Consider the following 13,888-nt stretch of genomic DNA (forward strand, 5'->3'; position numbering starts at 1 on the left):
TGTACCAATTTCTTGTCCACATCTAAAATATGAATCTGAAAGAGTCTAATTCAATTTTTAAAATTTATCTGGTGTTAAATATAACTGATGGATAAAATTATATTGCACCTTTCTATATCTCACATATTTTTCACAAATTTGTTTAAAATTTAGTTATTGAGTCATTTATGATTTTTTTTTATAGATTGATGCTCTTTAATGGCTGTTTGGTTGAAAAATGGAAAGATCAGTGGACCAAAAAGTTAAAGGTAAGGTATGTGTGATAGATCCCTCAAAGTTGCCATTCAAGTTGAAAGGGTGGTTAAGAAGGTGTGTGGTGTTTTGGCCTTCCTTAGTCAAGGGTTTGAATTCAAGAGCCATAAGGTAATGTTGCTTCTGTATAAAACTCGGGTTAGACCAAAGTATGGTGTTCAATTCTGGTCATCTCATTATATGAAGGATGTGAAAGCTTTGGAGAGGGATTTAGAGATTTATTAGGATGGCACCTTGATTAGAGAGCATGTCTCATGAAGAAAGATGACACCTTGAGGAGTCACGTGATGGAGTAGTGGCTGGTCAGGGAATTCCAGCCCTCTCCGGAAAAGTTGAAAAAAAATACACAAAACACAAAGGTACAAGAATAAAAATTAAAACAAAGTAAAAGGTGAGAAGAAAATGGCAGTGAAGAGAGAAAAGTCGAAAACAACGGGAAGAAGAGAAGAAGAAAGAACGTCGGAAGAAGAAGGTGAAGGCCTTACCTGTCCGAGGAGGCCCGCCACAGAGAGAGAAGCCCGCTCCCTAAGGTCAGTGGAAGTCCCGAGCTCGGGACTACAAAAATGGCTCGCAGAGCCGAGTAAAAGTGCGCAACCGCGCACGAAAAAAAACACACTGACGGGAGGGGGGGATCAGCTGCGGAGTCGATCTCCACAGCTGAGAGAGACACCTGCAACACAGCAACAGGTGCAGAGCATGGAAAATAATGACAACAAGAAAGAAGAGGGTAAAAAGAAAACAAGGAAACAACAGATGGTTAACCCAGAGGAAGAAGAAGAAGAACAGAAAGAAATGGAAGAAGAAGAGAAAGGCAAGACAATGGATATATATTTTTTTAAAGAATATATGGAATCAGTGAAAAAATGGCAATTACAAGAATTTAATGAGATAAAAAGAAGAATTAAGAATGCAGAAGAAAAAATGAATAAAATAGAAATGGTCATATCAGAGATAGGAAAAAGAGTGGAAAATGTGGAAGAACGAGAAATAATCGTAGAAATGGAAGTAGAGGACTTAAGAGAAATTAGAAGAATCTAATAAAAAAGTTAAAGAGGCACATGAGCTGTTAGCTCAGAAGATGGATATAATAGAAAACTATAATAGAAGAAATAATATAAAGATAGTGGGCCTTAAGGAAGATGAAGAAGGCAAGAATATGAGAGAATTTATAAAAGATTGGATCCCCAGGGTCCTAGGAAGACCAGAATTACAGGAAGAAATGGAAATAGAGAGGGCACATAGAACATTAGCCCCAAAACCACAACCGCAGCAAAAACCAAGATCCATTTTAATAAAATTCTTAAGATATACAACAAGAGAAAAAATATTGGAGAAAGCAATGAAGAAAATAAGAGAAGACAAAAAACCACTGGAATACAAAGGTCAAAAAAATTTTTTCTATTCAGACATAAGTTTTGAACTCCTGAAGAAGAGGAAGGAGTTCAATACAGCAAAAACGATCTTATGGAAAAAAGGATATAAATTTATGTTAAAGTACCCAGCGGTACTTAAAATAGTTATTCCAGGGCAACAAAACAGACTATTCTCGGATCCAGAGGAAGCACGAAAATTTGCAGAACAACTACAAAACAAGCAGAGAGATGAAGACATGTAATGAGAGTAACATATATGTGTGTATATGTGTGTATATATAAAAATATGGATGTGTATGTATGTGTGTATACATGAGTGTATCCGTAATTAGAGGAAAATATATAGAGTATAGATAAGAATTAATAAGGGAATGAAAGGGAATAGAGGGGATAAGGAGGGAATTAAAAGAGTGACCTTTGTTATATATGAAAATTGAAATCTTTTCCGGGGGGGGGGCTGGGTGGGGAGCAGTTACGGTCACTGCAAAATCAGTTGACACTTGCGAGTGAATTTGCAAATCCAAATGAAGAGGGAAGATGTGGTTGCCCGGCAAGGGATAAAGGGCAACTCAGGAGGGGGAGGGGAGAATGGGGTTAAAGAAGTTTTAAGTCGGAAAATAAGGAAAATGTTTGAGTTTTAGAAATGTTGTCTTATAAAGTGTTCAAAACAAGAAAACAGAAATGGATAAGAAGGAAAGGTGATGATGGAGAAACGGAAAGGGAAGATAAACAAAGTATGAAATGGCTACGTTGAACTATATGACTTTAAATATTAACGGAATACATAACCAAATCAAAAGGAAGAAACTGCTAAATTTACTGAAAAAAGAAAAAAATGATATAGCATTTGTGCAAGAAACACATTTAACTGAATTGGAGCACAAGAAATTAAAGAGAGATTGGGTAGGACATGTAACAGCAGCGTCGTATAATTCAAAAGCAAGAGGAGTAGCTATATTAATCAGTAAAAATATGCCAATTAAAATAGAAGAGGAAATAATAGATCCAGCAGGGAGATATGTAATGATAAAATGTAAGATATATTTGGAGTTTTCGAATCTACTCAATGTATATTCACCTAACGAAGAAGATTTAAAGTTTATGCTAGATATTTTTTTGAAGATAGCAGACACGCAAGGGAACATATTAATAGGAGGGGATTTCAATCTTAATTAGGATTCAAATATGGACAAAACTGGGAAAAAAAATTAACAGAAAGAACAAAGTAACCAAATTTATAATTAAATCGATGCAAGAAATGCAACTTTTAGATATATGGAGGAAACAACACCCAAAGGAAAAGGAATATTCATATTATTCGGGTAGACATAAAACATACTTGAGAATGGACCTATTTCTGTTATCAGCTCATATGCAAGATAGAGTAAGAAAAACAGAATATAAAGCTAGAATATTATCGGACCATTCACCCTTGATATTGACAATAGAGTTAGAGGACATCCCTCAAAGAATGTATAGATGGAGATTAAACTCCATGCTACTTAAAAGGCAGGATTTTAGAGAATTAATTGAAAGACAAATTAAAATGTACTTTGAAATAAATACAGAATCAGTGAAAGATAAGTTTATATTATGGGATGCAATGAAAGCGTTCATTAGAGGGCAAATAATAAGTTATGTAACCAAGATGAAGAAGGACTACAATTAGGAAACAGAGCAGTTGGAAAGGGAAATAGTAAATATAAAAAAGAATTAGCAATGAAGAGAATTGGCAGATAAAAAAATAAAATATGAAACACTACAAACATATAAGGTGGAGAAGAACATAATGAAGACAAAACAGAAATATTATGAACTAGGGGAAAAAATGCATAAAATTCTAGCATGGCAGCTTAAGACAGAAAAAGCTAAGAAAATGGTATTGGCATCAAGGAAAAAAGACAAACAAATCACAAATAATCCAACGGAGATTGATGAAAACTTTAGAGAATTCTATGAACAATTATACCAAACTGAAAACGAAGGGAAAGAAGGCAAAATAGATGAATTTTTAACTAAAATTGAACTACCAAAATTACAAATAGAGGAACAAAATAAATTAACACAACCATTTGAAATAGTAGAAATACAAGAGATAATTAAAAAACTACCAAATAATAAAACACCAGGAGAGGATGGATTCCCAATAGAATTCTATAAAACATTTAAGGATTTATTAATTCCTTCCCTCCTGGAAGTAATCAACCAGATTGACAAAACACAAAGCTTACCAGATTCATGTAAAACAGCAATAATTACAGTAATACCAAAGCAAGGGAAAGATCCACTCACACCAGCGTCATATAGACCAATATCATTACTTAACACAGATTATAAGATAATAGCTAAACTATTAGCAAACAGATTAGCAGAGTATGTACCTAAAATGGTAAATCTAGACCAAACTGGATTTATTAAAAAAAGATGGACAACAGACAATATTTGTAAATTTATTAACAATTCATGCAGTAGAAGGGAGTAAAGCGCCAACAGTAGCAGTTGCTTTAGACGCAGAGAAGGCCTTTGACAGAGTAGAATGGAATTATTTATTCAAAGTATTGCAAAAATTCAGTTTATCAGAGAAGTATATTAATTGGATTAAAGCATTATATAAGGGGCCATTGGCGAAAGTGACAGTAAATGGATATATATCAAAGCAATTTAATTTAAGCAGATCAACAAGGCAGGGATGCCCACTATCACCCTTATTGTTCGCGTTAGCTATAGAACCACTAGCAGAATTGATAAGAACAGAAAATAATATAAAAGGGATAAAAATAAAAGATAAGGAATATAAAATCAGTCTATTTGCGGACGATGTTATAGTATACTTAACAGAACCAGAACTATCAATAAAAGAATTGTATAAGAAATTGAAGGAATATGGAGAAGTGTCAGGTTACAAGATTAACGTAAATAAAAGTGAAGCAATGCCAATGAATAATGCGGATTTCTCAAAATTTAAGAAGGAATCACCATTCAGATGGCAAATGCAAGCAATACGATACCTAGGTATACAAATAAATAAAAATCTCGGCCATCTATATAAACTCAATTATTATCCACTAATGAAAAAATTACAGGGCAATTTAGAGCATTGGAAAGATTTACCATTAACGCTACTAGGAAGGATAAACTGTATTAAAATGAACATTTTCCCAAGGATATTATACCTATTTCAGGCATTGCCAATACACTTGACAGAGAAATTCTTCAAGGAGTTTTAGAAAATAATAAGGAAATTTTTATGCAAAGGGGGGAAACCGAGGATAGCACTAGATAAATTAACAGAATGGTATAAACAAGGAGGATTACAATTGCCAAACTTTAAAAATTATTATAGAGCCGCACAATTAAGATACCTATCAGATTTTTATCAAACAAGCGAAAAGCCAGATTGGACTAGATTAGAATTAGATAAAATGGGGGAAAAGGTACCTGAACACATATAAATGGGATGAAAAATTGGTACAACGTAGGAGTTCTCCAGTATTACATCATCTGCTCAATATTTGGAAGAAGATTCATGTAGAAAGGAATAAAACAAATTACCAATTACCAAAACTAATAATGACGCAAAATCAGTTACTCCCTTTTACAATAGATAACCTTTCCTTTAGAGAATGGGAGAAAAAAGGGATGAAAAGAATAGAAAATTGTTTTTCAGGAAATAGATTATTATCCTTTGAACAAATGAAGGATAAATATAATATAACTCAAGATACAGTGTTGGCATATTACCAATTGAGATCCTACTTGAAGGACAAATTAGGAAGTAGTCTGAGGTTACCAGAGGGAAGTAACTTTGAATATGTGATTACAGTTACAATGACAATCAAAAGATTTATAACAAATATGTATATTAAACTGCAAGAAAAGGAGAATGAGGAAACAAATGGTAAAACTAAACAAAAATGGGAACAAGATTTAAATACAAAGATAAAGAAGGAAACATGGGAGAAGTTATGCTCTGGAACGATGAGAAATACAATAAATACGAGGTTACATATGATACAGTATAACTGGATACACAGGCTATACATTACACCTCAAAAGTTAAATAAATGGGACCCAATAGTATCTGACAGATGTTTTTGTTGTAAAAAAGAAATGGAACAACAATTCATGCAATCTGGACATGTGAGAAAGTAGAAAAATTTTGGGAAGATCTAAACCAGATATTAAATAAAATTACAGAAAACAATATACCAAAAAACCCAGAGATCTTCCTCCTAAGTAACATAAAAAATAAAGAATTTGGACTTGATTTGGATGGTGCACAAAAAAGATTTGTTAAGATAGCTCTAGCCATAGCAAAAAAATGTATTATGTCAACCTGGAAATTGGAAGATAATTTGAGAATACAACAATGGTATGTAGAAATGAATAAATGTATTCCATTAGAAAAAATAACATATAATTTAAGAAATAATATTGAAATATTTGAACAAATATGGGAGCCATACATGAAACACAATAGAGAAAACCTACCGGGGACATTTACCACCTAAATTAACGAAAGGAGAAGGAAATGAAAAGAATTGACTCAGTGGAACTTCTTGTTTATGACAACATTGTTTGACTGGTTTAATGTGTCTTAGATTTTGTACTTTAAATGAATGGGGGGGAGGTAGGGAGGGTGGGATGGGAGGAGGGAGGTGGGAGAAAATGACACTGTATATATTTGAAAAGGAAAATGTATGTATCTTGGTCAGTGTGGTTTATGGTGTGAAAAAAAATAAAAAAAAAAGAAAGATGACACCTGTAATGATCATGAGAGGTAAAAAAAGGATGCACAGGCAGAACCTTTCTCCCAGGTCAGCAATGATCAATACCAGAAAACATCCATTAAGGTGAGTTGAGGAAGGTTTATGGGAGACAGATTGCAGTTTTCAAAAAATATACACAGAGTGGTGGGTGCCTGGAAAGCATTGCTAGGGATTGTGGAGGAGGCTGGTTCAATAAGGACATTTAACAGATAGGAACATGGATATAAGATAATTGAAGAGTTATAAGCTGCAATGAAGGGAGGTTGAATGATGTGGAGTGGGTTGTATAGGTCTGTACAATATCATGGGCAGAAAGGCCCATGCTTTGCTGCATTGTTCTGTGTTCTGTCATTTTAGTTATTCAAAAATTCAAATTATCCAGTCTCTCACCAAAAACTCTATCAATTCCTGACTTTAGAATAATCCTGGTCTTCAGAACTTTTCAATACTACAGATAGATTAATTGGTCTCCAATTATCCTATATCCAGCTTATCCCTCCTGCCTTTATTGAATAAAGTACCATAATTGCAGACATCCAATCATCTGGCACTTCATCTGTTGCCAGCAAAGATTTAAATATATCCATGAGGGTAACAGTATTTTCCCCCTTGTCTGCCTTAGGCTGGGATACATCTCAACAGAGCTGGAGATTTTTATCCACCATTATGTCTGCTGAGACCTCTAATACGTCCTTTAAAAAAAAATTAAACATTCTCTTGAATTTTTTTTTTATCCCAACTGAAATCTCCAACCACAATAGTTTTGTGCTTAACGAATGCAGATGAATGTACCCACTTAAGATAAAACACCTCTGGATCCACTGCTCCTTTGGTTCTCAATGAGTTTCACACTTGGTTACCCTTTTTCTTTTATAATAAAAATATGCCTTGGGGTTTTCTTTATTCTTGTCTCTTACCTGCCAATGATATTTTGTGATCCTCAATTTTTTTTAAAATCTCTCCTTTTCCCCCCTCCTCCTCCCCCTCCCCCCAGCACACACACTCTCCCCATGCCCCTGAAGGATTCCCTCCATTTTCAGTTCTCTATACTTGCCATCTAATCCCCAATATCTCCTGACATTAGGGGTTCCCTGGACTTGCCTATGTTACCATTCACTCCCAAGGGCTCTGTCCTTCATGGTCAATGTCAATGTCCTACCATTATTAGACTTGTCAAAATGCATCACCTCACATTCATCAGGATCATTGCCCTTATCCTTCAGAGCCTCATGTGTCGCTTTTGTTCCTCAATGCTCCCTCGAGCCTGAACTTTCGCATTTTCTTTTAAACATTAAAAATTCCCATCTGCTGAATGAAGGGATTTACTTGCAAGTTGCTTTTCTGTGGTTTTGTTTTTCAGGTCCCAAGTTATGATTTGGCATTTCCACATTTCAGAGACTTAATTTTCTGACCATCCTTGTCCATTTCCATATATACTTTGAAACTTGGACATGGTCATTGTATGCAACATGCTTACCCACTGATACTTCAAACATTCTGCTCACTCAATTCCCTTGGATTAGGTTTGGCACTGCTGCATTCTTAATAGGTTTCTACCTATTAGCAAAGAATGTTCTCTGGACACATTTTTTTAAAATTCTTCCCTATCTAATTCTATTTCCCTTAAGCCTTTCTATGATTGGCCTACATATTATTTCCATCTCCTGCTGACTGTTGTGAGGCCTTGTATGATCTCAGGAAAACATTAATATAGACTTCTCCAATTTCCATTAACCTTCTCTCCTGGCATCACTCTTTCTCTATCACTTTGTCTCCCACCCTCCAGCTCCCCATCCCTTCTATCAGAGCTAGCCCTCTTAGTTCTCTTTCCTCAGCCCCTTACTCTCAGCTTCTTTCTCTTCAATGCTCAGTCTACATTTAACTTGCAGAGAGACAAGACCTCTTAGGGTACATATTAGTTTATTAAATTGTACTGACAATAACCACACCAGCAGTGCGAGTATAAGACAGCTTTAATAAACTAATATGTACCCTAAGAGGTCTTGTCTCTCTGCAAGACAAACCTGGAAGGCTAGACTGTAGCTCTGGACTGCTTTATATACAAGGTCACCAAGATGACCCCTGGTGACCTAGTCTTCTTTCTTTGGCTTGGCTTCGCGGACGAAGATTTATGGAGGGGTAAATGTCCACGTCAGCTGCAGGCTCATTTGTGGCTGACAAGTCCGATGCGGGACAGGCAGGCACGGTTGCAGCGGTTGCAGGGGAAAATTTGTTGGTTGGGGTTGGGTGTTGGGTTTTTTCTCCTTTGTCTTTTGTCAGTGAGGTAGGCTCTGCGGTCTTCTTCAAAGGAGGTTGCTGCCCGCCGAACTGTGAGGCGCCAAGATGCACGGTTTGAGGCGATATCAGCCCACTGGCGGTGGTCAATGTGGCAGGCACCAAGAGATTTCTTTAGGCAGTCCTTGTACCTCTTCTTTGGTGCACCTCTGCCACGATGGCCAGTGGAGAGCTCGCCATATAACACGATCTTGGGAAGGCGATGGTCCTCCATTCTGGAGACGTGACCTACCAAGCGCAGTTGGATCTTCAACAGCATGGATTCGATGCTGTCGGCCTCTGACATCTCGAGTACTTCGATGTTAGGGATGAAGTCGCTCTAATGAATGTTGAGGATGGAGTGGAGACAACGCTGGTGGAAGCGTTCTAGGAACCGTAGGTGATGCCGGTAGAGGACCCATGATTCGGAGCCGAATAGGAGTGTGGGTATCACCACACTCACATCTGTATTTAACCTGTTAGATTGTGATCCTCCCCTCCTTCCCACTGTCTTTTTATTCAGATATCTGCCTGAATTTTGACATTCTCAACAAAGGACATAGGTCCTAAATGTTGACTCCTTTGGTTCCCATTGATGCTGTGCATTGCATTCAACCCCAGCATTTGCATTTTCTTGTTTACTACTTGAGGTTGTCATCTTCACCCAGCGCCAGGGCAGTTGCTAAGATAGACTCCCAATTAAGCAAAACCTCATTTGAAATTTTCATCCTTGTTTTCAAATCTCTCCATAGTCGCATCTCTCATTTTCTCTGCAGTCTTATAACCTTTTAGTTCCCTTATTTCTCTCTCTTGCTCTTCGCTGAAATTGATCGCTGAACAAGAGGTGGCCGTGGTTTCAAAAGGCAAAATCCTGAATTCCAGAATTTCCTGCTTTGATATCTTTCTTTCCACTTTGAATATTAATTTTAAAAATGAGATACTGTATAATAAGCAACCCTATTTTAATACAGTAACATTAACCACAAATGGCCAAATTCTATTCCAAATCTTGGGCCCGATTCCTCCTCTACGAGTAAACTGCATTTTCCTAGTTGGGATTATTACTCAGTAAAGCACATTCAGACAACTTGAGGAGAATGCCATCAATATTACTAGAGGAAAACCCGTTTTTGGTCAAATCTTTGAAGTCAGAAATAGGAAGGGAGCGATCACTGTGCTGGGAGTAGTCTATAGGCCTCCAAATAGCCCTCAGGACACCGAGAAACAGATAAGCAGGCAGATCTTGGAATGGTGCAGAAATTATGGGGTTGTTATGGGAGACTTAAGCTTCCCTTATATTGACTGGCACTTCCTGACTGCAAGGGATAAATGGGGCTGAATTAGTCAGGTATATCCAAAATGGATTCCTGACCTAGTATGTGGACCCAGATGGGATTAGAGGCCATACTGTATCTAGTACTGGTTAATGAACCTGGTCAGATGGGTGATCAGTGAGAGTGTCCATAATTCCCTGAGCTTTAGCTTCACTATGGACAAGGAAAAGTCAAGTCAAAAGCAAATAAAATGGGAAAGTGTTTAATTGGGGAAGGGCAAATTACAATGGGATGAGGCAGGAACCAGTGAGAGTAAATTGGAGACAGTTGCTCATGGGGCAAAGCATAGAACTAATGTGAAGGAAGTTCAAGGAGCACTTTCAGGACAGGTTTGTCCCACTGGGACAGGAAAAAGATGGTTGGAAAAGGGAAAACAGGTGAGGAAGGAGGAAGCAAACATTAGATTTAGGAAACAGGAAGGGCTCATGAGAATTATATGGTAGCAGGAAGGAAATTAAGAAAGGATTTAGGAGAGCCCAAAGGGGTCATGAAAAGGCCTTGGAATTATTGACCGGTGAGCTTTACGTCAGTGGTGTGCAAAATATTGGGAAGGATCCTGAAGGATCAGATTTATGCACACATGGAGAAGTGAGACAGCATGGCTTTGTGAAGGGACAGTCATGCCTCATGAGCTTAATAGAGTTTTTTTGAGAAAGTAACAATAGGAATTAATGAAAGTAGGACAATAGATGTGATCTCTATGGATTACAGTAAGGTGCTTAACAAGGTCCCTCATGGGAGACTCGTTCAGAAAGTCATGAGGCATGGGATTCACAGAACCTTGTCTGTGTGGATTAAATACTGGCTTGCATGTAGAAAGCAGAGAGTCGTAGTGAATGGACTATATTCTGACTGGAGGTCAGTGGCTAGAGGAGTTCTGCAGGGATCTGTTCTGGGACCCCTGCTCTTTGTGATTTTTATAAATGACCTAGATGGAGAAGTGGAAGGATGGGTCAGTAAGTTTGTGCATGATAGGAAGGTTGGTGGAGGTGTGGATAGTGGTGAAAGTTGTCGTTGGTTACGAAAGGATGTGGACGGGATGCAGAGTTGGGCAGAAGAGTAACAGATGGCGTTAAAATCTGGGTAAGTGTGATATCAGCACCCTTTTACTTGATTATAGAGTTCGGATATGAAATATTGACTGACCATTTCTACTCGGGGATGCTATCTTACCTGCTCATGCCTCTTGGAGTTCATTGTTTGCCTGACTCCAGCTTCTGCAGTCTTTGTGGTTTTTGTAAATGGGGAGAGTTGACATGCTGGAGAGTATGGGTTACAGAGCATTAAATGGGAAGCTAGCATGAACTCCCTGGGTCAAATGACCTCCTTTGAATGGGGTAAAAAAAAATGACATAACCTTGCTAATTAAAAATGTCAAAGCTAGAATACCCAAATGTGGTCATTATTTTAAAACAGGTACAGTACAGTGGATTCACCCGTCACATATCAATTATAATAAAAAAATGCTAATATCCACCTAGTAACAATTGGTGTCTCTCTCTAAATTTTGTGTTCATTAGCGCTGGGAGCAAAGATTAAAGCAGCAGCAGAAGAAGCATGTTTCTGCAGCAAGAAACCAAAAGGCCGGACAGAGCGAACGGGGTGGCAGTGCAAAACTAAGCTCGAAGGACCTAAACCAAGCTCCTCGCAACCCTGGGAAACAAAACAAAATTAAAAGCAAGAAGGAAGCCAGAAAACTATGAATTGAAGTTTATACAACAACTAATTTTCATTCTGAATATCACATTTTGGCTTCAGTGGTTTGCAGCAAGCTACAGATCATTTCACTCCAGTTTTTAAAAAAAAACAAATATCAACACTAAAAATTTGGATTTTCATAATTCGAGCACTGCTAACCATAGCCATTGGTTTTCTCCATAATGAAAGCCCTCCATTTCTAATTTGTCATGTTTCAAAGCAGGAAATAAGTCTTTGAAGCATTTTTGTTCATCTCATACTTTTATGAGCTTAGCTGCCTTGCTTCTGACTGTTTGCTGTACTGTTTGTTAAGAACGTACCTTTTGCAAATTAATATTCCTATATGAATTATTTCTTCCCATAGTTTAGATTGCATTACTTATTTAAAATATTATTCTTCCAATAGGTCAGTTTCACAGAAAGAACTGGTAAATTATCAATAAATTAGAATTATAAAATAACTGCAGTACTGGAGATGTGATATAAAAGCAAAAAAAAAAAATTCTGTAACAACTCATCAGGTCAGGCAGCATTCTTGAAAAGGGAAGTGGTTAACCTTACAGTTTAAAGACTATTCCTCAAAGTGATTCGGCAGATTATCACCCTAGATTCTGTCTTTTTAATTAAAATTAGGTTCTCAAAGGTTTTTGAGATTCACACCAATTAAAATTTTTTTTTGACACTTTAATGAAGGCCGGTGACACTAATGAATGCCAATGACTCAAGATTCATGGAAATTGTATAAAATGACATTGGTAATAAAGTTAATGAGATGAAAATCAAATTTCAGTATCTTTGTATTCAAAAATCTGAGATGAAAAATCATAAAGCAAAGTGGCTCAAAAACAAAGGTTTGGTTGTGGTGGTTTTCTGGCAATGGTGATATTTGCCCAGTGGATTTGCTGGTACAAAGTCTTGTAGGTTTCCTTTTTATAAACAGTATAACAAATACATGGCTGACACTTTTTGTACTCAAAAGATTAAGTATATTTTTGTCTACATGACAGCAGCATTCCTTTATCTTTTAAATTCCGATTAAATATGAAATAAACTTTAATAGCAAATGTACCCCTTTCCTTTTGTTTTTTTTTTCCTGTGGAACACTGCTACCTAAACAATAAATCTTGAGTCTATTATTCAACACTATTAATATTGACTGATCTTGATAGTGTGTGGTCAATAGAACAGATGTTTCCTTTGGAAATGCAAGAAAAGATTTCATAACAATTAAGTAATTAAGGGAAGCTCTTCATTTACTTAAATTTAGCTGTCAATGTGGATTGGTATTCATCATTTAACATTTATGAACCAATTTCTTATAATTACTATCTGCAAATAAAGTTGAAAAATTCATTAATACTTGGAGAACTGAAACAGAATGTCTGTTCCAAACATATGATTGCAAAAAGGAATGAATGGCAAAGTCCATCATGGAAATGTACTATTAGGGGACTAGAACAAAGTATATCCCAAATTACCTGTTATTCGAGAATGTATAAATTACCCCCGAGTCAAAGATGCTGAAACACATATCAGATCCTGACACTGAGGTTCCTCTATCCATCCTGTACCATCCCGGTGAGCACATCTCTATTTCTGCTTACCATTTCCAGAGACATTTCAGAGCATGTCTTGAGATTTGTCTGGAAAATTCTATACCACATAACAAATTAACACAGGTTTAATCCATCCATCCATAGGCATACTTATACCACATAACTAAACACATGAATCTGATCTCCAGCATTGCCACTGCTCGGGATTCAGGGCAGACCCATTGCAGTTGGTTCTCTGGAATTGTCTGTAGCTCACAGCCTGGAGTTCAAGAATGATCACAACTAAAGAACACATACGCAGTAATAATACGCAAATGACTACACATCAGATGCAAGTGAATCACTGCTAAACATTTGCAATTCCCGAATGGGAACACAAGGGTTCAACATACAGTACACACCAACCCTCTTCATTTCTAGCAGCCGTAGCACACTAATGAGTATATCAAATTAACCTGATCTTCAACACTCTACATGGCGAGGGATCCGGGGCACATGCATTAGAGTTGGCCTCTCCATCTGAAAGCAGGTGGGAATGTAGATTACAGAGGGTCACATGACCTCTCCATCTGGAACCTTGTCAGAAGTCACATCACCTCCCAATCAAGGTTGGGCTCTGCCCACCCATTAGG

At 37.1% G+C, this 13,888-nt stretch overlaps 1 protein-coding gene across 1 annotated transcript in view; it reads left to right on the forward strand.

Moving 5' to 3' along the window:
• Window positions 1–12,967, forward strand: part of LOC138755305 (secreted frizzled-related protein 4-like) — a 47,317-nt gene extending 34,350 nt beyond the window's left edge. The window contains exons 5-6 of the mRNA XM_069921065.1: window positions 185–248; window positions 11,523–12,967. Coding sequence (XP_069777166.1) covers window positions 185–248; window positions 11,523–11,705 — 247 coding nt within the window. The 3' untranslated portion in view covers window positions 11,706–12,967. The remainder of the gene's footprint in view (window positions 1–184; window positions 249–11,522) is intronic.
• The last annotated feature ends 921 nt before the right edge of the window (window positions 12,968–13,888 follow it).

This window comes from Narcine bancroftii, chromosome 2 (assembly GCF_036971445.1).
Source record: "Narcine bancroftii isolate sNarBan1 chromosome 2, sNarBan1.hap1, whole genome shotgun sequence".
Lineage (NCBI taxonomy): Eukaryota > Metazoa > Chordata > Chondrichthyes > Torpediniformes > Narcinidae > Narcine > Narcine bancroftii.